This window comes from Oncorhynchus mykiss, chromosome 25, assembly GCF_013265735.2.
Source record: "Oncorhynchus mykiss isolate Arlee chromosome 25, USDA_OmykA_1.1, whole genome shotgun sequence".
In the NCBI taxonomy this organism is placed as follows: Eukaryota; Metazoa; Chordata; class Actinopteri; order Salmoniformes; family Salmonidae; genus Oncorhynchus; species Oncorhynchus mykiss.
In genome coordinates this window covers 36968501-36994104 of record NC_048589.1, presented here as the reverse complement: position 1 = coordinate 36994104, position 25604 = coordinate 36968501, and the positions used below count along the sequence as shown (strand labels likewise).

The following is a 25604-nucleotide window of genomic DNA, read 5'->3' as shown; positions in this document are numbered from 1 at the left end:
TCTCAAGGCTTAAAAATCCTTATTTCACCTGTCTCCTCCCCTTCATCTACACTGATTGAAGTGGATTTAACAAGTGACATCAATAAGGGATCATAGCTTTTACCTGGATTCACCTGGTCAGTCTGTCATGGAAAGAGCAGGTTTTGTCCACTCCGCGTGTATGCATATCAAATAGGTTGAAAACAATTCCGTTTTTTTTCCTGTCAAGACCGGAAGAGAACGATAGCAGCATTTTGTATTTGCTTATCATAGAGCAGGGTTGGAAGTGCATTTCAATTCAGTGAATTCTGGGAGTACTTCTGTAAGAACTGAATTGATTGAAATGAGCTACGTCCATAATAGTACCCTAACGCTTACATAGTGCACTACTTTTAATAGGGTACCATTTTAGACATAACCCATGGACTCTAACCCTTTTATAGAGTTACTCATAATACTGGCTTGAGGACTGAGCGCAGTGAACGTCCCTCTTTGGTGAGCTCTCTGGATAAGCACATGCAGGGCAGAGGGATGGCCTCGTCCCGACAGGTGATGGTGTTAAACTTGCACTTCTTCAGATGGTCGGCCATACTGGTGATGTTGGCAAACTTCCACTCCTTCACTGTACCGAAGGCTGTGCTAAATCGCCACACCTGGTTCACAAACAGAATATTATATATATTATTCTCATCCAATAACGATAAAGCCGTTGATATACACTATATGTCATACTGTATTCCTGCTTGTGTTTGTCCTTTTGCAATGCCAAGCCTTTAATCTAATTGACAATTTTGTTGAGACAGGACAACCTGCATTCAATGGTCAGCAAATAGGTGTGAATTCCAACTTGAGATCCCCACACATCTCAGACCATCGTACTATTCCATGGATCATAGATTTATGGGAAAATTACACTAGATAAAATTCAATTGAGCATTTATTTAACTAGGCCTACACCTGATGACGCTGGCCTAATTGTGTTGCTAGCTGTTTGTGATACAGCCTGGATACAGATGTTAATGCACATGCATACACAGTAAGTGACTAACCTTGTTTTGGATCTGCCATGAGGATGACCCATCAGGCCTTCGTGTGTTCTCCCAGAGCAGCACCACCATGCCCCTGGACTGCAGTAAACTGCCACACACATCCCTCATTGTCCGAGAGACCCTGGAAAACTGGCACAGGCTGAAGCCATCCAGGAAACTGGCCACATACTGTTGCAGCTCGAAGGGCAAGGAGCTCAGGTGGTCGCAGGTGGACCCGAACCGACAGGCATTCCTGGGGAGGGTTTTATCGCCGTACTGGGGAGGCATGTCGGGCCGCACCCCAAACGAGCCCAGGTGTCTGTCATGGATGATCCTGGAGCCCTGAACAGAGGGACAGAAGCGTCTCTGGGAATAGGTGCAGCCGTAGTAGGCCAGGGGACAGCGGTGCTCCAGCCAGCCGTTCAGGCCGGCGTGGATGTCCCCGTGAACATTTTTGAAATGCGAAGAGAACTCGTCCCTGCGGAACAGCTGTCCACACACGAAGGTGAACATGGTGCGCTGCTTGGTCTGGTAACGGGCCACGCACTCCAGAACCAGGTCCAGCCGGAGAGAGTGGAAGGGGCTGGGGTTGGAAAGCTGAGGGCTGGCGTGATCACAGGCCGACGCTGAGGCGATATCCCCCACCATGGTGTTAGTGGCCAGTATAGCCGAGGGGAAGGAGAAGGTCTGGGTACCAAAGTCGACGTGGTAGCCGTCTACAAACCTGCTGTCTGAGATGCTGCGGCCCCCAGGGGAGTCCCCCAGACAGAAGAGCAGTGCTGCCGTGATTAGGTCGATTCCATGGAGCCCCAATGGATCGTCAGTTACCTCCAGGTCTGAGGTGTCCACTGACTTGTCCTCCATTTTGGCTCTGAACAGATAGGGGTCAGACATCAGAGCCCTGCGCCCGTTAAATGTAAACACACTCATCCCTCTGAGCACCTGGAGGTTCTGAAGTTTCCTCTCCAGCCACCTGTCTTCTATCTCCAAGGGCAGATGCTGGAGCATGTTGTAGGGCTCCAGATTAGGGAGAGGCATGGGAAGAGGCAGGTGGATGGGTAGTGGTGGAGGGTGGGGCCCAGAGGTCTCCAGGGGTGCTACTATATTAGGCATGGAGAGATAAGGCATCACCAGCCTGAAGTCTGAAAACCTGTTGACTTCAGAGCGTCTGGGTAGAGATCTGCTCAGATCCATCCACTCACGATGTCTCAAGTGATTTTGGTTGTCTCCTGCATGGTTGAAACCATTACTGAGAGGAGGACAACCCACCTCAGCAAGACCCATCACATGGTCCTTCTCCACTTCCTCTGAAGACTCTATCCAATAGCTCTCGTCTCCCTGCCCGTCTGTTCCAAATCCACAGTCCACTCCGACTCCGCCCACTGCTCCGAGCTCACAGCCCGACTCTGTGTCACTTGCCTTCATCTCTACATTCTTCAAATCATTATGATTATCATTATCACTGTCCTCTCCCCTATGGAGAACCCCTTCTCTCTCACCGTTTTCAACATTTACACTGATCAAGTCTATGTCCTTGGCAGTTCTGAGGACAGCCAAGGTAGCTGCTAACTTTATTTTGTGTACCTCACTATAAGACTCATCATCATCTTCCATTTCAACCACTCCATTAGTCAAAGCAGCAGCCTCATCCATTTCAACCGTTCCATTACTAATGTCAGTCTCTGGTACACTTGACATTACATCAGCGATCTTGTAACACGTTTCCTCAGCCGATTTACTAGATCTGTTCTTTGACGTGTTGGTGGTGACTCTAAGAGACTCCAGTAGCATCCTCTGATCTTGCAGAGCCAGGGCCATGTCTAGCTGCTCCACCACTTCAACATTGCTCAAATGCTCATAGGACTTCCTGTCTGAATAGCTCACAGGCCAACGGTTCCACTCCATGGTGCAACACACCACACTGGCCGGGCACGTCTCAAGGTGTTTAGCCATCTTAATCCGGGGGATAGTGAAAGGGCACCCAAATCCAGTGTTGAGGCAAGGCACTCTTTCAAACGGGCATAGTAAATGATGCTCCTCCTCTTTACAGGAGTGGAAGACTGCCCCACAGACAAGAGGACAGCCAATGAGATCACAGGACATACCAGTCTCTGTGCGAATCATACACCTCCGGTTCACACAGTTCAGGCAGTGGGTATGGAGCTCCTCCATCTTTGTTGTGTTGATATTCTGGATTTAAAAGGGTGTGGGGGGTTAGGGGTGATGTGGCCTGCAATAATGAGGGGAGAAAAAAAACATTATTAAAAACATTTATTAAATTGGACAATTTAGGTCTAATTAAAATAGACAAAATCAAGTTCAAACAGTCAGTTTATGAATAGAAAAACCTACCAGGTCATGTCCCAGTTGCTAGAAACATCCTGTCCTGTTACATTATCCCACTGACCGGCTCTCTAGCCACGGAACATGTGGCAATGGAGTCTCGTGCCTTTAAAAGGCTTGCATAGCGCCTGCTCCCTGCTGCCGTCTCAGACGGTTTCTGTTTACTAAATCTCTTCCGCTGCTGCATGACATTTCACGACACCCATCTTGGGTTGCAGTACACGGTCACACCAGTTCTAGAATATAACCTAAAGTACCACGGGATTCATGACCTTTGACCCCAAGGTGAGGCTGTACGAAGCAGAGGCCAGTTCAGTGGTCTCACCAGAGACAGAAGAGGAAGCGAGATATCTCACTTGCTCTCTTTTCTGGTTCATATACAGTCAATGAACTAAGCAGATCAGAACCAGCTGTTATTGCATTGGTGCATATGGGAGAGCCACTTAAGCAGACAGGAACTGCAACATTTTCTTTCCGACTGTAAAAGATTCAGAGTGGGACATCTTAATTTATTCACCATCTTTGGCCTCACTAGCCTGCTCATAGCTTGATAATGACAAAGTTTGAAGATTATTATAAGCAACTGTCGGGCCAACCATGATAGTCTAAGGAGAAACGTTGCACTGCTGGGCTTGGATGGCTTGACAGGCCTTGAATGACTATAAATACAACAGCAGGATAGGATTCCATTTTGGAATATCTGGTCATCCATGAAAGTGGCGTGTGATGAAAATATAAAATACTAGAGATGTGTTTGCAATTATTATTGGACATATGCAGGTAACTGCCAAAATAAAAGAAACACCAGCATAGTGTCTTAATAGGGTGTTGCCCGCAGAACAGCTTCAATGCACCTTGGCATTGATTCTACAAGTGTCCAGAACTTTGTTTGAGAGATGAGACACTGCTTCAGAATCTCCCATAAATGTTCAATTGGGTTGACTACTTTTCTCCTTCCCCCCCTTTCTGACACCCAGGTGCAACACGCATCTTCTGCATGCCTGCTATATATCTTAACCTGGATGTCAGCCCGCCACCTCAAGCTCAACAAGACAGAGCTGCTCTTCCTCCCAGGGAACGCCTGCCCGCTCAAAGACCTATCCATCACAGTTGACAACTCCACAGTGTTGCCCTCCCAGAGTGCAAAGAACCTTGGCGTGACCTTGGACAACACCCTGTCGTTCTTTGCAAGCATCAAAGCAGTGACTCCCTCCTGCAGGTTCATGCTCTACGACATCTGTAGAGTATGACCCTACCTCACACAAGAAGTGGCGCAGGTCTTAATCCAGGCACTTGTCCTCTCCCGTCTGGACTATTGCATAGATAAGTTTTAAGTAGTTTTTTGGGGGTACTGTACTATTTATATTTTACTTCACTACATTCCTAAAGAAAATAACATAAATTTTCCCTGACAACCAAAAGTACTAGTTACATTTTGAATGCTTAGCAGGTCTAATTGACACACTTATCAAGAGAACATCCCTGGTCATCCCTACTGCCTCTGATCTGGCGGACTCACTAAACACATGCTTCTTCGTTTGTAAATTATGTCCGAGTTTTGGAATGTGCCACTGGCTATCCTTAAATTAAAAACATATTTTAAAAATAATGGTGCTGTCTGGTTTACTTACTACAAGGAATGTTTAAGGATGTTTACTTTTGATACTTAAGTATACTTAAAACCAAATACTTTTAACTCAAGTAGTATTTTACTGGAGTTTAAAGAGTCCCGACGCTCAATCTGAACATTAACGCACGTCGCTTGCGCTACGGTATTGGAAGCATTTAAAGGACCTTATCTTTCATATCAGCGAGAAATCATGAAAAAAAAGAAAGACGTTTAATTGATACACACCTTGATAGGGTTAGAGTTCCCACAAGGCCATATATCCATGTTACAGACCTTATTTACAGAAAACAGACAGAAGACATCAGGTGACCACCGGTGCTAATTAGCCTACTCTGAACACCTGTGTGTAAATGTAACTCAGGAAGTCCACCCTACAGCTGTATGGATCTGTGCACAACTGCTACTGTATCTGCTTTATTTGAAGGATTCTTTATCGGTGATGAAAGCCATGACTATTGACGTTTCTAAACGTTAAAACACAGCATCGAGACTGTACTTCACATTATTAGCCATTCGTGGGCGAAGCTAATCGCTGAGAACTGTTGGAGAACGCAGAATGCTGCCTAGAGTTTGAGAGCTACTGTGGTTCTATTGCTAACAAATACGTAATTAAACATGGTAGCAAGCTAATTGGCTAGATGATCACAATGGTGCAGTTAAAATGATAGCCAGCCAAGCATGCCACTGCATGGCAAGTGATATGTCTGGCTTAGCGGCTTCAAATAGAAAATAACGATGTCTAGACTAGCAACACACGCCAGCTCCCATCTGTAAGTCTACTTTAGCCGTAAATTAGCATTGCTAGCTAGCGGCTAACAAACACCCATGTGATTTAATTACAGGTAATAAGGAGTTTGAAAATTAACTAACGTTAACTAGCTAAACGAGTACTATAGCTAAATTAGCTGGTTACTGTTACTTGGCAAAGTTGGCTTACCCGTAAGAAGAAAAAAAAAACGACACAGCAAATGAGTCTTGTCTTTATATTCGGCAACAACACCAGCCACACACAATTAACTAGTTCGGCAATGTTGTAGCTGTTAGACAGTTACAAATAATCACATCGTGTCTTTCGACTCCAGTCGCTGTGTTGTAAAAAGCAAACTAGCTCATCTTTGGATAGTTGCTACAAGTGGCGCTAGTTGATTACGTCATCATGTAGAGAAGTTTGGCTGGAGACGTGCGCCTGAAATAGATGGGGAATAACCTCACGGTATTACATCTCACTTGTAATAGGTTGTCTTGAAAAGGTCCGAAATATTACAATTAAACGCCATAAACAGCTCTTTGAAATACCTTTATTTTTCTCTACAAAACAACACAGAACACTCCTTGCAGAGACATGTTCTCATTTACATCTTCAAAATCCCTCTAATTTCTACAGTGAGATTTTATTTACACCCCAACCTACAGTCAATTCATACTTTCCTCTTTCCTTATGCAGAAATGTAATGTGTGTTCATGTGTCTGCGTGCACCAGTTCAGTTCATATCAGTTCTCATTGCTTGAACTGCTGGGTTAGATCAGCGGGCCACCTCTGAGTTGTGGTGTATGTTGGACAAGGTGAGCTGAGCCTCCTGTGTTGGGTAGGAGCGCCTGGTTCGCAGCCACAGCCTCCCAAACACTCCAGTGAACAGCAGCATGAACACAAGTAGGCCTCCCAGGACAAAGGTCTCCACCGAGGGCACACCTCCAGAGTCTGCAGGGCAAGAGATCAGTCAGGCACATGCAGGGACGTATTCAGTAGGGCACCGCTTAGCAAAACATTTTAAAACGGAAAACATAAATGAGCTGGGGTGTGTTGAGCAGGACACAACATTTTGGAACGTTCAGATAGAAATATGTTATGAAGGACAAACAAGCCTCTCTGGCGTGTAGAATAAGAAATCACGTTGACTCTATCATGGCATTTCTATCTGCAACATACACTACCGTTCAAAAGTTTGGGGTCACTTAGAAATGTCCTTGTTTTTGAAAGAAAAGCAAAACATTTTTGTCCATTAAAATAACATAAAATTGATCAGAAATACAGTGTCGACATTGTTAATGTTGCAAATGATTATTGTAGCTGTAAACAGCAGATTTTTTATGGAAAACCTACATAGAAAATCTACAGAGGCCCGTTATCAGAAACCATCACTCCTGTTTTCCAATGGCACGCTGTGTTAGCTAATCCATGTTTATCATTTTAAAAGGCTAATTGATCATTAGAAAACACTTTTTCAATTATGTTTGCACAGCTGAAAAATGTCCTGATTTTAAAGAACCAGATAAAACTGGCCTTCTTTAGACTAGTTGAGTATCTGGAGCACCAACATTTGTGGGTTCGATTACAGGCTCAAAATGGCCAGAAACAAAGACCTTTCTTCTGAAACTCGTCAGTTTATTCTTGTTCTGACAAATTAATGCTATTCCATGTGAGAAATTGCCAAGAAACTGTACATCCCGTACAATGCTTTGTATGACTCCCTTCACAGAATAGCACAAACTGTCTCTAACCAGAATAGAAAGAGGAGTGGGAGGTCCCGGTGCACAACTGAGCAAGGGGACAAGTACATTCGTGTCTAGTTTGAGAAACAGACGCCTCACAAGTCCTCAACTGGCAGTTTCATTAAATAGTACCCGCAAAACACCAGTCTCAACGTCAACAGTGAAGAGGCGACTCCGGGATGCTGGACTTCTAGGCAGAGTTCCTCTGTGTTCTTTTGCCCATCTTAATCTTTCATTTTTATTGGCCATTCTGAGATATGGCTTTTTCTTTGCAACTCTGCCTAGAAGGCCAGCATACCGGAGTCGCCTCTTCACTGTTGATGTTGAGACGGGTGTTTTGCGGGTACCCTTTAATGACACAGCCAGTTGAGACCCTGTGAGGCGTCTGCTTCTCAAACTAGACACTCTAATGTACTTGTCCTCCTAAACTTTTGAACGGTAGTGTACCTCACTCTAATACAACATTTTTATCTCTGTACAGTACATTGTTTATGGAAAATAAAGAGCCTTTATTGGGAGACTTACTCAGGCTGGGTTGGTCACTCTCAGGCAGACGTCGCCTGATTGGTCCATAAGATACTGTATGGGCCGTAGTGACATCTCTTCTCATCCGCCCATTGTTATCCTCACCAGAACAGTTCTGTTAAATTAAGGGTAGTAATCAACGATAGAAATTAGGGAGACATATTAAGGTACAGCAAGCAAATCTATATAGTTTAATTATAATATTATTACCCAGTCTAATTACCATATTTACTTTTTGTTTTCAATTTTCCAAAATGAAAGTTCATTGCAATAATAGACATAAAATAAGTGTGTTTTGTTGTCTATTTTATGACAGCAGTAGGCCCTTGCTATAAACTAGGGTTTAAACGAGCCAGTGAGCATCATCTTTATGAAGAAAGGGGGAGGGATCACTCACAGGCTGACAGACCCCAAGTGTGTTGTGACAGATCTGAACATTGCAGTGGAGAAACACATCCTTGTAAGAGCTGCCCACGAACTTGAACATTTGTATCCTGAACATAGCCTCTGGCCCCTGTCCATTCTTCAGCACTGTCAACGGTTCGTTTGACAAAACTGGGCAGCTGAGACAGACCGAGAGAGAGCCAGAGAAAGAGAGAGAGCCAGAGAAAGAGAAGGAGCCAGAGAAAGAGAGAGAGCCAGAGAAAGACAGGGAGTCAGAGAGAGAGGGAGTCAGAGAGAGGCCAGAAAAAGAGAGAGAGCCAGAGAAAGAGAGAGCCAGAGAAAGAGAGAGAGCCAGAGAAAGACAGGGAGTCAGAGAGAGAGGGAGTCAGAGAGAGGCCAGAAAAAGAGAGAGAGCCAGAGAAAGAGAGAGCCAGAGAAAGAGAGAGAGCCAGAGAAAGAAAGCCAGAGAAAGAGAGAGAGAGAAAGAGAGAGAGAGACAGAGAAAGCGAGAGAGACAGAGAGAGAGCAGGCAGACAAAGCAGGCAATGGATCGTATCAGTATCAGAGGCAGCATGTGCAACCGTTGAATAAGATATCATACATTTTAGAATGTGTTGGTTAATAAAACTCAGGATTTGAATGGATTTCCCTATAATTCCTAGTAAACTATTCCAACATCTGGTACAAAAAAACTGGTGTATAATCTACAGTCGCTTGTTTTGATTGAACACATGCCAATGTAAGAGCAGAGCACTTTGCTATTGTGACATATCCGTCTTTCATAATGGGAATGCAAACACATTAACATTAGTATTCTTGGAATGACAAGGCAGATCCTCCGAAGTGTTTTCTCCTCAGAAGTGGTGAACAAAAGTCCTTGTGCAAGTCATTGCCTTGCTGTTGGTAACAGTACAACATACCTCCTGGTTGTCAACGACATGCACAGTTGCTGAGCTGAAATGCATATGGCTGATGCAGTGTTCACGTCATGTCAAAAACTCGGGACCTCAGATTTAAAATGAACGTAAGTTATTTGCATAGAACTTCCTATTGGTTGAGTCTGATACTTCCCAAGTGGGAAACTCTGATATCATCTTTCTACCAAGCAAGTCGGAAATGTTGGGGTTTCCGACATGACATGAACGCGGCATCAGACAGGGCCTGGTCCACGTGACAGGGGTCTGAAATCTATATGGCCTCAGACAGGGTCATGTGACGGGGGTCTGACGTTGTCATCCCCAGGTCTCTTGTCTAAGCAATTCAGCAGCTCTTATTTCATATTTCAACAACACCATTCCCAGAGGACTGTGTGCTGGTGTCAAGTGTGGTTGAAAATGTGACACTACAAAAATATACATTTAGATAGGCCTCCATAACATATTTATGAATTCTATCAAACAGAATGAAATGTAAAGCGAGATGTGGTGAGAGGGGCTTATAATAGAAAGTGATATAATGTTTAACTTCCCTTTGAACAGACCTGTCCTTGATGAAGGTGTACTGGATGTTGCTGTACGGGTCGTTGGTTGGGGTAGCCCAGCATCTCTCCACACGCAGCAAAAGATGAGCCGGTATCTAAGTGAGAGCGAGACAAACCAGGACTGCAGTCAGTGACACACACACACACAAAGAGGTGACTCAGTCATTCAATATTTTGACCAGGACAACAGATAGAGAGTAAAACACCACAAATGCATGCAGAGCAGAATTAGGACAAAACCCGCTAATTATCTAAATCCAGAAAATAGCCGTTAAATTCTACAACCACCTAAAAATAAGTATTCCCAAACCTTCCATAACAAAGCCATCACCTACAGAGAGATGAACCTGGAGAAGATTCCCATCAGCAAGCTGGTCCTAGGGCTCTGTTTACAAACACAAACAGACCCCACGGAGCCCTAGAACAGCAACACAATTAGACTCAACCAAATCATGAGAAAACTTAAAGATAATTACTTGACACATTGGAAAGGACTAACCAAAAAACAAAGCAAACTGGAAGGCTATTTGTCCCTAAACAGAGAATACACAGTGGAAAAATACCTGACTACCGTGACTGACCCAAAATTAAGGAAAGATTTGACTATGTACAGACTCAGTGAGCCTTATTGAGAGAGGCCGACATAGGCTATGTGTCCACTCCTAGCCAAATGTATTACCATATTAGAGAGACATATTTCCCTCAGATTACACAGGCCCACAAACAATTTGAAAAATAAAATGTACAGTCGTGGCCAAAAGTATTGAGAATGACAGAAATATTAATTTCCACAAAGTTAGCTGCTTCAGTGTCTTTAGATATTTTTGTCAGATGTTACTATGGAATAGTGAAGTATAATTACAAGTATTTTATAAGTGTCAAAGGCTTTTATTGACAATTACATGAAGTTGATGCAAAGAGTCAATATTTGCAGTGTTGACCCTTCTTTTTCAAGGCCTCTGCAATCTGCCCTGGCATGCTGTCAATTAACTTCTGGGTCACTGATGGCAGCCCATTCTTGCATAATCAATGCTTGGAGTTTGTCAGAATTTGTGGGTTTTTGTTTGTCCACCTGCCTCTTGAGGCTTGACCACAAGTTCTCAATGGGATTAAGTTCTGGGGAGTTTCCTGACCATGGACCCGACATATCAATGTTTGTTCCCCGAGCCACTAAGTTATCACTTTTGCCTTATGGCAAGGTGCTCCATCATGCTGGAAAAGGCATTGTTCATCACCAAACTGTTCCTGGATGGTTGGGAGATGTTGCTACCATTCTTTATTCATGGCTGTGTTCTTAGGCAAAATTGTGAGTGAGCCCACTCCCTTGGCTGAGAAGCAACCCCACACATGAATGGTCTCAGGATGCTTTACTGTTAGCATGACACAGGACTGATGGTAGCGCTCACCTTGTCTTCTCTAAACAAGCTTTTCTATGGATGCCCCAAACAATCGGAAAGGGGATTCATCAGAGAAAATGACTTTACCCCAGTCCTCAGCAGTCCAATCCCTGTACCTTTTCAGAATATCAGTCTGTCCCTGATGTTTTTCCTGGAGAGAAGTGGCTTCTTTGCTGCCCTTTTTGACACCAGGCCATCCTCCAAAAGTCTTCGCCTCACTGTGCGTGCAGATGCACTCAGACCTGCCTGCTGCCATTCCTAAGCAAGCTCTGTACTAGTGGTGCCCCGATCCCGCAGTTGAATCAACTTTAGGAGACGGTCCTGGCGCTTGCTGGACTTTCTTGGGTGCCCTGAAGCTTTCTTCACAACAATTGAACAGCTCTCCTTGAAGTTCTTGATGATCCGATAAATGGTTAATTTAGGTGCAATCTTACTGGCAGCAATGACCTTGCCTGTGAAGCCCTTTTTGTGCAAAGTAATGATGATGGCACGTGTTTCCTTGCAGGTAACCATGGTTGACAGAGGAAGAACAATGATTCCAAGCACCACCCTCCTTTTGAAGCTTCCAGTCTGTTATTCGAACTCAGTCAGCATGACAGAGTGATCTCCAGCCTTGTCCTCGTCAACACTCACACCTATGTTAACGAGAGAATCACTGACATAATGTCAGCTGCTCCTTTTGTGGCAGGGCTGAAATGCAGTGGAAATGTTTTTTTGGGGATTCAGTTCATTTGCATGGCAAAGAGGGACTTTGCAATTAATTGCAATTCATCTGATCACTCTTCATAACATTCTGGAGTATATGCAAATTGCCATCATACAATCTGAGGCAGCAGACTTTGTGAAAATGTATATTTGTGTAATTCTCAACTTTTGGTCACGACTGTATATTAGGTGAAATACCATAGGATGCCATCACAGTAGCAAGATGTGTGAGCTGTTGCTGCATGAAAAGGGCAACCAGTGAAGTACAAACACCATTGTAAATACAACCAGTGAAGAACAAACACCATTGTAAATACAACCAGTGAAGAACAAACACCATTGTAAATACAACCAGTGAAGAACAAACACCATTGTAAATACAACCAGTGAAGAACAAACACCATTGTAAATACAACCAGTGAAGAACAAACACCATTGTAAATACAACCAGTGAAGAACAAACACCATTGTAAATACAACCAGTGAAGAACAAACACCATTGTAAATACAACCAGTGAAGAACAAACACCATTGTAAATACAACCAGTGAAGTACAAACACCATTGTAAATACAACCAGTGAAGAACAAACACCATTGTAAATACAACCAGTGAAGAACAAACACCATTGTAAATACAACCAGTGAAGAACAAACACCATTGTAAATACAAACTACACTGAGTATTCAAAAGGATCCAACCTTTTTTTTCCAATTTTCACCTAAAATGAAATACTCAAATCTCACTGCCTGGAGCTCAGGACCTGAGGCAAGGATATGCACATTCTTGATACCATTTGAAAGGAAACACTTTGAAGTTTGTGGCAATGTGAAATGAATGTAGGAGAATATAACACATTAGATCTGGTAAAAGATAATACAAATAAAAAAACATCCATATTTTTTTGTACCATCATCTTTGAAACGCAAGAGAAAGGCCCCATTGTATTATTCCAGCCCAGGCACTAGATGGCAGCAGTGTATGTGCAAAGTTTTAGACTGATCCAATGAACCATTGCATATCTGTTCAAAATGTTGTGTCAAGACTGCCCAAATGTGCCCACTAGAGTAATTGGTTTATTAAGAACACCTACTCTTTCCATGACATAGACTGACCAGGCGAATCCAGGTGAAGGCTATGATCCCTCATTGATGTCACTTGTTAAATCCAGTGTAGATGGGTGGATACCAGTTAAATGTAATCTACGTAATCCCCAAAAGTAATTCTTCATCATGAGAGGGCCATAAACAATAACTAGTAATGCGGCATACTCAAAGAAAGGTTCAAATCTTTCTGGTAAAAAATAGTTATACATTGCTGAGGTGTTGTCACTTTTAAGGACACAAGCTCAAGTGCACAGTACCAATATGCTACAAATATGAAAACATGATGGATTTCTTATTCAACAAAACTGTATGAATAAGTTGGAAATGACTGATATGCTTTCTAAATACAGCACAATCAAATGATAAAATAACAAAGTGTAAGATTTCACCTTCCTTATAAGTGTAAAATACATATTTGTATGCTTGGTGTTAGAGAAAATGTACATATTTTCTTAAGGTCTCTCTTGATCAAAACGTCTGTCCCCTTTTATACTTCAACTATTTGCACACTGTTAAAACACTGTACATGGCCGTAGCATTTGAAATGTCTCTATTCTTTTGAACATTTTGTGGGTGTAAGGTTTACTGTTCATTTCTGATAATTTCATCAGTTTATTATCTAATTCACTTCCTTTGGCAATATAAACATGTTTCCCATGCCAATAAAGCCCTTGCATTGAATTGAATTGAGTGAGGATAGAGATACTGTGGGGAGAAATAGAGAGCGAGAGAACTAGAGTCCAAGTTGTAGTTAGTATGCAGAGCAGTGATAGAGGCAGGGGGTCAGAGAAGTGATAGCAGACTGTGATAACAACAGAGAGGCAGTGGTCAGAGCAGTGATAGAGGCAGGGGGTCAGAACAGTGATAGAGGCAGGGGGTCAGAGCAGTGATAGAGGCAGGGGGTCAGAGCAGTGATAGAGACAGGGGGTCAGAGAAGTGATAGCAGACTGTGATAACAGCAGAGAGGCAGGTGGTCAGAACAGTGATAGAGACAGTGGGTCAGAGCAGTGATAACAGCCTGTAATAACAACAGAGAGGCAGGGGGTCAGAGCTGTGATAGAGACAGGGGGTCAGAGCAGTGATAACAGCCTGTAATAATAACAGAGAGGCAGGGGTCAGAACAGTCATAACAACAGAGAGGCAGGTGGTCAGAGCAGTGATAGAGGCAGGGGGTCAGAGCAGTGATAACAGCCTGTAATAACAACAGAGAGGCAGGGGTCAGAACAGTGATAATAACAGAGAGGCAGGGGGTCAGAGCAGTGATAACAGCCTGTAATAACAACAGAGGCAGGGGGTCAGAGCAGTGATAGAGGAAAGGGGTCAGAGAAGTGATAGAGGCAGGGGGTCAGAGCAGTGATAGAGGCAGGGGGTCAGAACAGTGATAACAGCCTGTAATAACAACAGAGAGGCAGGGGGTCAGAGCAGTGATAGAGGCAGGAGGTCAGAGCAGCGATAGAGGCAGGAGGTCAGAGCAGTGATAGAGGCAGGGGGTCAGAACAGTGATAACAGCCTGTAATAACAACAGAGGCAGGAGGTCAGAGTAGCGATAGAGGCAAAGGGTCAGAGCAGTGATAGAGGCAGGGGTCAGAGCAGCGATAGAGGCAAGGGGTCAGAACAGTGATAGAGGCAGGGGGTCAGAGAAGTGATAGAGGCAGGGGGTCAGAACAGTGATAACAGCCTGTAATAACAACAGAGAGGCAGGGGGTCAGAGCAGTGATAACAACAGAGAGGCAGGGGGTCAGAGCAGTGATAACAGCCTGTGATAACAACAGAGAGGCAGGGGGTCAGAACAGTGATAACAACAGAGAGTAGAGAGGATCAAGAGGAGCAGCACTCACATTACTGTTTAGTTGATTAGCTGCCCACAAGGTCTAGTGTCAATATAATTTTCATTTTACATTTGAGTAATTATGAGACGCTCTTATCCAGAGTGACTTACAGGAGCAATTAGGGTTAAGTTCCTTGCTCAAAGGCACAACAACAAATTTTCACCTAGGCTGCTCGGGGATTCGAACCAGCGACCATTCGGTTACTAGCCCAAAGTCTCGTAACCACTAAGCTACCTGCCGGCGACTCCCTACTTGACAAGTACTGCATGTGTATGGTCAGGGCCAAAGACTGGGGTTATATCCCAAATGGTACCCTATTCCCTATGTAGTGCCCGATGTGCCCTGGTCAAAAGTCATGCACTATATAGGGAATAGGATGCCATTTGGAACGCATGCTCTGTCTATGGTCAGGGCCAAAGACTGGTCATTCAGCTCAACATTCACTAAAGGTGCTTATCATTATCCAGCAAGAAGCACAACGGCTCAGACACAGTAAGCTTCTACAGATTATAGGGTCTGTTATGAATCAATCAAATTCGGTACCATATTTGTTGGTACTTCCAGTAACCAGCAGATATTTAGTTAGGCTAGTTATCTTTACAAGATCAGCTCTGATTTCATATTTCAACAACACCATGCCTAAGAAGGCCGTGTGACGGTGCAGAGTGTGGTTGCAACATACAACAGATGACAGATACAGTACATGACACTGAATCAAACAGAAAGATAATGACATGGTGATCTTTACCATCAACACTTTAACATAGATGTTGTCGTCCAGGGTCAGGGAGGGCACAGTGGTCCACTTGTCCTCAAAGTCTTCGTCTTTATAAAGCAGCATGGACACAGAGAAGTTCCCATCTTCTGTGTTCAGAGTGATGGTCCTGGAGAGAATAGTATAGATGTATAGGTGCAGTGCTCGAGTTACAGTTAGAGGGAGAATCCTAATTCCCACTAAAGTCAAATTTTTGACACGAATGACTAAAGTGAAAAATTCGACTTAAGTGGACGTTAGACTCGTCCAACAGAGATCTTAAAGGTGGTTGGAGCGCCATATATATATGGAGCACCATATATATATGGTTGATGTGGTACTGGTTTCTTCAAATAATGTTTACTAAACGTCCTCTTTTAGATAAGATGCTTTGGTCAATTGAGACTGTGTGAACAATCGTAAATTATGTGTTAGTGAACTCGTAATGTAAATCTATTACCAAATGTGATTTTTTTTCCCTCAACCTTAGCTAGATATCTTACTTGACATCCACTCTGATCACGTTTTCCCCATTGGGCTGCTGTACCATGTAGTTTATCGGGTAACGGCAGACGAACGTGATGTTGATGTAGTTCCTTGTGACGACATCCAAATCGTTGTTGCGTATGGTGTTTATGAACATAATATGTGTATCATCTGATGCCTAGAAGGACGTCAGAAAAACAACAGCGTCAAGGAAACATGAAGATTATGAGGGCAGACCTATAAGTCTATCAGTCAGACAAACGTGATGTACTGGCTGGCTTGGTACATTATTCCACAGCTAAATGAGTCACTTAGGAAGTGACTGGAGATTGATGACCATGACGCACACAACACAAATAAAATACAATTTGAATACAACAGGTGTAGTAGACCTTACCATCAATGCTTGCTTACAAGACCTTCCCAAAGACGCACAGTTTAACTTTTTACTGCAGTGGGCTAAATCAGGGTCACACAGAGTGTTTCTTGGTAGTTTTTAACAAATCTACTTTGAAACAAGAGTATACACCTCACACACATGGTTATGGGCTTTAAAAAAAGAAGGCACCTATACCATGTCAGATATAGAGTTGAAATATATTCATTTTTTTAGTTTGCATCCCAATATTACACTTTATATACATCACACAAGACTGAAATATAGCAAAACGGTTTGACATAGAAACACCAGATTTTCTGAGTTTTTTTTTCAAATAATGTTTACTATTTATGAAATTATGAAAACTATACATTCCACCCATGAGTCCACGAGGTCATTTGACTACAGGAAAGGGCTACAAATAGTAATAAAATACAACACACATGAATGGAGCTATATAAAGGGAGTACCAGATCAATGTGGAGTTATATACAGGGAGTACCAGTACCAGATCAATGTGGAGTTATATACAGGGAGTACCAGTACCAGATCAATGTGGAGTTATATACAGGGAGTACCAGTACCAGATCAATGTGGAGTTATATACAGGGAGTACCAGTACCAGATCAATGTGGAGTTATATACAGGGAGTACCAGTACCAGATCAATGTGGAGCTATATACAGGGAGTACCAGTACTAGATCAATGTGGAGCTATATACAGGGAGTACCAGTACTAGATCAATGTGGAGTTATATACAGGGAGTACCAGTACCACATCAATGTGGAGCTATATACAGGGAGTACCAGTACCAGATCAATGTGGAGTTATATACAGGGAGTACCAGTACCACATCAATGTGGAGTTATATACAGGGAGTACCAGTACCAGATCAATGTGGAGCTATATACAGGGAGTACCAGTACCAGATCAATGTGGAGCTATATACAGGGAGTACCAGATCAATGTGGAGTTATATACAGGGAGTACCAGTACCAGATCAATGTGGAGCTATATACAGGGAGTACCAGTACCACATCAATGTGGAGCTATAAACAGGGAGTACCAGTACCAGATCAATGTGGAGCTATATACAGGGAGTACCAGTACCAGATCAATGTGGAGCTATATACAGGGAGTACCAGTACCAGATCAATGTGGAGCTATATACAGGGAGTACCAGTACCAGATCAATGTGGAGCTATATACAGAGAGTATCAGTACCACATCAACGTGGAGCTATATACAGAGAGTACCAGTACCAGATCAATGTGGAGCTATATACAGGGAGTACCAGTACCAGATCAATGTGGATCTATATACAGGGAGTACCAGTACCACATCAATGTGGAGCTATATACAGGGAGTACCAGTACCAGATCAATGTGGAGCTATATACAGGGAGTACCAGTACCACATCAATGTGGAGCTATATACAGAGAGTACCAGATCAATGTGGAGTTATATACAGGGAGTACCAGTACCAGATCAATGTGGAGCTATATACAGAGAGTATCAGTACCACATCAATGTGGAGCTATATACAGGGAGTACCAGTACCAGATCAATGTGGAGCTATATACAGGGAGTACCAGTACCAGATCAATGTGGAGCTATATACAGAGAGTACCAGATCAATGTGGAGTTATATACAGGGAGAACCAGTACCAGATCAATGTGGAGCTATATATAGGGAGTACCAGTACCACATCAATGTGGAGCTATATACAGGGAGTACCAGTACCACATCAATGTGGAGCTATATACAGGGAGTACCAGTACCACATCAATGTGGAGCTATATACAGGGAGTACCAGTACCAGATCAATGTGGAGCTATATACAGAGAGTACCAGATCAATGTGGAGTTATATACAGGGAGCACCAGTACCAGATCAATGTGGAGCTATATATAGGGAGTACCAGTACCACATCAATGTGGAGCTATATACAGGGAGTACCAGTACCAGATCAATGTGGAGCTATATACAGAGAGTATCAGTACCACATCAACGTGGAGCTATATACAGAGAGTACCAGTACCAGATCAATGTGGATCTATATACAGGGAGTACCAGGTCAATGTGTACACTCAGTGTATAGTCTAGTGAGTGTGTGTAAGGTCAGTGCAAGATAGAGTCAGTGCAGATTGTTTGGGTACCATTAATTGACTATCTAACAGTCTGGTTATTTAGCAGTCTTATGGCTTGGGGGTAGAAGCTGTCATGGAGCCTGTTGATCCAAGAGCCGATGCTCCGGTACCATTTTCCAGACGGTAGCAGAGTTTTTAGGGCCTTCCTCTGACACCGCCTGATATAGAGGTCCTGGATGGCAGGAAGCTCGGCCCATGTGATGTACTGGGTTGTCCGCACCATCCTCTGTAGTGCTTTGCAGTCAAGTGCGGTGCATTTGCCATACCAAGCTGTGATGCAGCCAGTCAAGATGCTTTTGAGGATATGAGGCCCATGCCCATTCTTTTCTGCCTCCTGAGGGGGAAGTGGTGCTGCCATGCCCTCTTCACGACTGTGTGGGTGTGTGTGGACCATGTTAAGTTCTTAGTGATGTTGACGCCAAGGAACTTGAAGCTCTCAACCCGCTCCACTACAACCCTGTCGATGTGGATGAGGGCGTGCTCTCCCCTCTTTCACCTGTAGTCCATGATCAACTCCTTGGTCTTACTGACATTGAGGGAGAGGTCGTTGTCCTAGAACCACACGATGTCTCTGACCTCCCTGTAGGCCTTCTTATTGCCGTCAGTGATCAGGTCTACCAACATCGTGTCATCAGTGTTGGTGTCGTGCGCGGCCACTCAGTTGTTGGTGAACAGGGAGTACAGGAGGGGACTACGCACACACCCCTGAGGGTCAGCGTGGCGGAGGTGTTGTTGCCTACCCTAACCACCTGGGGTCTGTCCGTCAGGAAGTTCAGGATCCAGTTGCAGAAGGAGGGTGTCAGTCCCAGGGTCCCAAGCAGGGTGATGAGCTTGGAGTGGACTATGGTGTTGAACACTGAGCTGTAGCCAATGAACATCATTCTCATCACAAACCCTGCTACATTCACCAAATGCCTGTATGCACGTATGCTGTAAGTCACTTAGGATAAAAGCATCTGCTAAATGGTATATATTATTACATTATTAAAAGCCATTCTTCTTTAGCAAACTCTTTCCTTCGTCTTGTGTGACAAGACTGTTAACATAAATGTCAAATTGAGTAGCTGGCCAGTCAACGTAAGATTTGGTTCTGGGTTCCAAGATGACACTTTCCCCAAACAGAGATTTGGTTCTGGGTTCCAAGATGACATTTTCCCCAAACAGAGTCTCTAACTATGTCCAGTAGGCAGCAACCCTGTGGTTTTCTGTGACTGAAGAATGTGTGATTATTACAGTGGAAATGTTTAGTAGCCGGCTACTGAAACTATAAAGAGGGGTTGGATGATAAGGTGTGACAGGGTTGTGCTCAGATCCGTGTTGTGGGCAAAAGGAGTACTGGTCCCACGGCCATTGGGAAGGATGAATTGACCCTTGGCCTTACTGTCCAGACTTAACAACACCAGGGTATTAATATAGCCCCCACTGTACCTCTCCCCTCCTGTCTGTACCTCTCCCCTCCTGTCTGTACCTCTCCCCTCCTGTCTGTACCTCTCCCCTCCTGTCTGTACCTCTCCCCTCCTGTCTGTACCTCTCCGGTCCTGTCTGTACCTCTCCCCTCCTGTCTGTACCTCTCCGGTCCTGTCTGTACCTCTCCCCTCCTGTCTGTACCTCTCTGGGCCTGTCTGTACCTCTCCCCTCCTGTCTGTACCTCTCCGGTCCTGTCTGTACCTCTCCCCTCCTGTCTGTACCACTCCCATCCTGTCTGTACCTCTCCCCTCCTGTCTGTACCTCTCCCCTCCTGTCTGTACCACTCCCCTCCTGTCTGTACCTCTCCCCTCCTGTCTGTACCTCTCCCCTCCTGTCTGTACCTCTCCCCTCCTGTCTGTACCTCTCCCCTCCTGTCTGTACCACTCCATCCTGTCTGTACCTCTCCCCTCCTGTCTGTACCACTCCCCTCCTGTCTGTACCTCTCCGGTCCTGTCTGTACCTCTCCCCTCCTGTCTGTACCTCTCCCCTCCTGTCTGTACCTCTCCGGTCCTGTCTGTACCTCTCTGGTCCTGTCTGTACCTCTCCCCTCCTGTCTGTACCTCTCCCCTCCTGTCTGTACCTCTCCCCTCCTGTCTGTACCTCTCCGGTCCTGTCTGTACCTCTCCCCTCCTGTCTGTACCTCTCCTCTCCTGTCTGTACCTCTCCGGTCCTGTCTGTACCTCTCCGGTCCTGTCTGTACCTCTCCCCTCCTATCTGTACCTCTCCCCTCCTGTCTGTACCTCTCTGGTCCTGTCTGTACCTCTCTGGTCCTGTCTGTACCTCTCTGGTCCTGTCTGTACCTCTCCCGTCCTGTCTGTATCTCTTCCGTCCTGTCTGTACCTCTCTGGTCCTGTCTGTACCTCTCCGGTCCTGTCTGTACCTCTCCCATCCTGTCTGTACCTCTCCCATTCTGTCTGTACCTCAGGGTCATCCCTTCGTTTCCCAAACAACTTCTAATCCCAAATGCAAAGCAGGCTTACTAATTTCACTAGGGCTGGAGCCTTGTAAAACAACTGCGAGGGTAGCGAGAGGGAGAGAGGGCGAGCCCCCCCCCCTACAAAACTGTGTTGACATTCCGTTCGCTTTACAAGAAATGCCTCTGTGCATTCTAAGCAAGCATCACATTGACACTCATGGTCTTAAGTACAGATTTAAAGCACACCAAAGTTAAAAGAGCTGTGGTACTGCTGCCACTGTATGAGACCGGGCTGGGAGGGATTATAAGTGGCGGGAATACAAAGTGGGCCAATGGAAAAGGAAATCTCGGAGGGTGATTTTAACTTTGGAATTGTATACAGTACTTGCGACATATTGTTAAATGCACAAAAGAGGAACAATGGGGAGCCTACATATTGAAGATGCTCATTTTCATCCCCAGAATCTTTTAATGTGTCTATTTTGAAAGGATGGAGCTAATAACATAGTTAAGAATTCAATGAATTCTACAAGAACCAATATCACTCCCTAAAAACACACCCCTATGGAAAAATCCTTGGATAGCTTTTCAGAATTCACCAATAAATTGGCCCACATGGAAAACTAAAGGTATAGAAACCATAAATTACTTCTTGGGTGATATAAAATTATTTTATTTAAAAAGCAATTTGGAGTGACATTTTCAAATGGATTGATCAGATGTAAATGGAATGATCAGATGTAAATGGAATGATCAGATGTAAATGGAATGATCAGATGTAAATGGAATGATCAGATGTAAATGGAATGATCAGATGTAAATGGAATGATCAGATGTAAATGGAATGATCAGATGTAAATGGAATGATCAGATGTAAATGGAATGATCAGATGTAAATGGAATGATCAGATCCTCCATCGTTAAGCCATTGGATGAATCAAATGCAGTATTATTGGAAAAAAAATGCGGGCTACAGAAATAAACTAAATAGAACAATTTGAAGAGGTGTGCCATGCAATTAAAGCACTAGAAATAACCAACGGGTGAAAAGTGAAAACAGTGTGTTATTATGAGAACAAACAACATAGCTGTCGACACTGTGGGAACAGGTCTGAGCAAAGATGATGTCATTAATGTTTGTTGAAATTTATTTGTCTTTTTTTCTTCCTGTTGAAGGTTGAAGGCGTTAAATCCCAGCCAACGTCATGTCTAGTTTAGTGGATCCGTGTCTGTGAATTGTTAAATTGTCTATTGTCCTTGTCTATTGTCTAAAAACCTAAATAAAATCTTACACAAAAAAAAAAAAAAGATTTATTGTCTGGCTATTCAGCAGGTCTGAAAACACACTCCTCATTTCTGTGTCAACCCTGATAATTTAGAGCTTTAAGCTCCCACCCCTCCTTGCTGCTTTGAATAAAGTCTAGAAGCTCTTGGGAGGAACAACACTCCCTATTTTCATATAGGCTACTTATCTCTTTCTTTCCTTTCTCTGTCTCACTCTCTTACTCTCTCTCTCTCTCTCTCTCTCTCTGTGTCTCTCCCTCTCTCGTTCTACAGATTACAAGATTATTACAGTGCAGGAAGCTGAGGTCTACACTCACCGGCCTGTTTATTAGGTACACCAGCCCATTTACAAAAATGGTCTGCTCTTACAGACAGTGAGTCAGGCGACTTGTTATATAAAGCAGCCAGAAAGGCATCGAGTCATTAAGCTATTGTTCAACTGAACATTAGAGAGGGCAAAACGAGTGACCTAAACGACTTTGAGCGTGATATGATCGTTGGTGACAGGCGTGCAGGATCCAGTATCTCAGAAACGGCCGGCCTTCTGGGCTTTTCACGCACGACAGTGTCTATGGTTTACAGAAAATGGTGAGACAAACACAAAACATCCAGTCAGCAGCAACTCGTTGACGAGAGGTCGAAGGAAAATGGCAAGAATTATGCAAGCTAACAGGCTGGCCACAAACAGACAAATAATGGTGTAGTACAACAGTGGTGTGCAGAACGGCATCTTGGAACGCACAACTCGTCGGTCCTTATAAAGGAAGGGCTATTGTAGCAGACGGCCAGTTTCCCTCAAACAGCTGAAACAGGAAGACGCCGCTCCAGTGGGCAAGCAATCTCCAACACTGGATCCCAGTTCCTGTTGCGTCATGCTGATGGCAGAGTCAGGATTTGGCATAAGCAGCATGAGACCATGGACTCATCCTGCCTGGTGACAACAGAAGAGGCTGGTGGCAGTGGTGTACTGGTGTGGGGAATGTTTCCTGGAACACGTTAGGTCCCTTGATACCAATTGAGCAACGATTGAACACCACAGCATATCTGAACATTGTTGTTATCTGAACATTGTTGCTAACCGAACCCAATAGAGCACCTTCGGGATGAGATGGAACGGGCTGTTTGCAGCATGAATGTACCTCAGTCCAATCTGCAGCAACTGCATGATGCCATCACGTCAGCATGGACCATCATCCCTGTGTAATATTTCCGAGACCTTGTAGAATCCATGCCTTGAAAAATTCAGGCTGTTCTGGAGACAAAGGGGGAACTGATCTGGTACTAGATGGGTGTACCTAATGAACTGGCCAGTGAGTGTATATGTAACTTATAAAGGAAAACAAGAGGTGTTATTAATGCTAGTCATTTTGAGCATTGCGTCTATCCAAACTCCTATTTAGCTCACACGAACTAGTGCTGGGAGGATCTACAAAACTACACCAGACAGGAGGCCAGAGCGCAGTAAAACAGAAGTGCATCGTAAAATTAGGTAATTTACTGTGATGGGGATTTTATGTGATTGGTGAAAGGAATCCCAACTGTAGTTTATCTCTATGTTCCTGGCACTAATGTCTTTCTACTTTATCTGGGTAGCTCTGAATGACAAAGGTTACTACTTTGTTTACTTTACGGATTTAAATCCTTAATAGTTGGCGTGCACAAGTAAATCTTCCAAAGCAATCGTTACAGAATTGCAATGCCCCTGGAATGAAAGGGCATGTCCAAAGGGAAAAACACAGTCTCACCATGATCGTCCCACAGTCAGATAGATTAGTCTTGATGCTGAAGACATAGTCATCTCCAACCTCAACACCACGGCATTCCGGGTCATTTAGGTGCAAATCCCAGACCTAAGAGAGGGGATTACTAGAGAGTTGCAGTAGACCCACGTGACAGCCTAATATTAAAAAGGTGATTTGGTTTTGGGTGCTGAGATTACTAGAGCAAGATGTTGCACAATATGACACAGCACATCACAGCACACAGGCAGTAATCTATAATACCACATTTAACAGTAGATTAATGGTAAGTAAATGGTATTATAAAGAAATATTAATTCTAGGTGAAACAGAACTTACATAAACAGGTGGCTCTTTGTTGAGGAAGAAGGCACTGGGAATGACCACCTTCATCAGGTCATTGGTGCAGAGGACAGTTTCATTCAGCTCGAGGCGAGAGGAAGGAGTCAGAGGTACTACAAATACATCCTGTCCCCCTGACCCTGACATGAAAATCAGATAACACGAAATCACAGAACAAGAAATTAGATCAAATTAAATCACATCACATGAAATCACAGAACCTGAAATCACATGTGAAATATCATAACTTAAAATGAGATGGCATTAAATCTGGTAAATGGAGTTTTAAAGGTATTACATTGTACATCAGTATGTGCACCTATACCATTATTATAAGAATGTTCTATGCTACACAGTATGTGACAATATCAGTATTGTTACAGCAAGGTTAAATCTATAGATTCCATTCTCCTACATGTTCCATCACAAACTCCAAACAGTTTCCCCTGTGACAACATGCTGCTTCTGGTATACTTCTGTAATACATGTGATCTCTAGATTTTAACAGGTTCTTATTGTTGAAAAAGACCCATCAAACATTAAGCCCACATCAACAAACAGTTCCAAAAACAGATGTTCAACTTGACATTTGTTCACGAATAGGGTTGCAAAATTCCTGAAAACGTCCCCAAAATTAATTTGTTTATCAAAAAGCTTGGTTGAAGAGAATTCCAACTTGGAGGATTCTCTCGGCGTATTCCCTGCTTATTCCAGAAATCCTGCAACTGAATTTTCTGGGGGAAAGAACGGGATTATAGCAACCCTGAAGTAGTTGGATCCCAGTGGTGTTGAAGTGAACTGAACTCACCCTCTTCCTCAGGGTCCAGATACACAGCAGAGTTGACTGTCCTCACAGCGAGCAGGAACCAGCCTAACACCAAACTGGCAGGTGTCATCTTCAAAGTTTCTCTCTCTCTCGCTCTTTGGCTTATCTACTGTCAGACACTCGCAACCTTAGACTCCTGTCTTCTTGGCACTTTCTCCCAGATTTTTGAATCTTTTGAGCTATTCACCACAGTGTAGCTGTCAGGTTCAGATGTAAGTCCGCCCTCTCAGTGCAGCCCTCCAAACACAGCTCTAATGAACAAGGACTGGGACCCAGCCTCCCTCCTTTCTTCCCTCTCTTCAGACCTTAAAGGCCTAGTGCAGTCAAAAACAAGATTTCCCTGTATTTTATATATATTTCCACAC

General features: G+C 43.8%; 2 protein-coding genes across 3 annotated transcripts; both read right to left on the bottom strand.

Annotated features, from left to right (window-relative positions):
- Positions 1 to 222: 222 nt before the first annotated feature.
- On the bottom strand, positions 223 to 6141 carry LOC110505864 (F-box only protein 30). 2 transcript variants are annotated; one of them, XM_036962602.1, is made up of 4 exons: positions 5918 to 6115; positions 5206 to 5253; positions 1029 to 3237; positions 223 to 632 (listed from the first exon to the last, which is right to left on the bottom strand). In XM_036962602.1, exons 3-4 carry the CDS (start codon positions 3177 to 3179, stop codon positions 429 to 431), a joined length of 2355 nt encoding a protein of 784 aa, XP_036818497.1. In that variant the 5' UTR covers positions 3180 to 3237; positions 5206 to 5253; positions 5918 to 6115; the 3' UTR covers positions 223 to 428. The 2 variants fall into 2 exon arrangements, with proteins under 2 accessions (XP_036818497.1, XP_021441009.2); XM_021585334.2 differs by lacking the exon at positions 5206 to 5253 and having other exon boundaries at positions 5918 to 6141.
- On the bottom strand, positions 5950 to 25604 carry LOC110505865 (pancreatic secretory granule membrane major glycoprotein GP2). Its single transcript, XM_021585335.2, has 9 exons — positions 25222 to 25604; positions 24411 to 24553; positions 24078 to 24182; positions 16153 to 16313; positions 15644 to 15779; positions 9860 to 9954; positions 8393 to 8558; positions 7996 to 8110; positions 5950 to 6679 (listed from the first exon to the last, which is right to left on the bottom strand). The coding sequence occupies exons 1-9, from the start codon at positions 25307 to 25309 to the stop codon at positions 6504 to 6506; spliced, it is 1185 nt and encodes a 394-aa protein (XP_021441010.2). The 5' UTR covers positions 25310 to 25604; the 3' UTR covers positions 5950 to 6503.

What these genes read in the sequence shown, in the direction of transcription:
- LOC110505865 (XM_021585335.2), bottom strand. Translation starts at nt 25,309, where the DNA reads ATGACACCTGCCAGTTTGGTGTTAGGCTGGTTCCTGCTCGCTGTGAGG. An exon ending in TCTATGTTAAAGTGTTGATG is followed by an intron (nt 9,955 to 15,643) that starts GTAAAGATCACC and finishes GCTCTCACTTAG; the next exon opens with ATACCGGCTCATCTTTTGCT. An exon ending in CACTTGGGGTCTGTCAGCCT is followed by an intron (nt 8,111 to 8,392) that starts GTGAGTGATCCC and finishes TTAATTTAACAG; the next exon opens with AACTGTTCTGGTGAGGATAA.
- LOC110505864 (XM_021585334.2), bottom strand. Translation starts at nt 3,179, where the DNA reads ATGGAGGAGCTCCATACCCACTGCCTGAACTGTGTGAACCGGAGGTGT. An exon ending in CATGGCAGATCCAAAACAAG is followed by an intron (nt 633 to 1,028) that starts GTTAGTCACTTA and finishes TTTGTGAACCAG; the next exon opens with GTGTGGCGATTTAGCACAGC.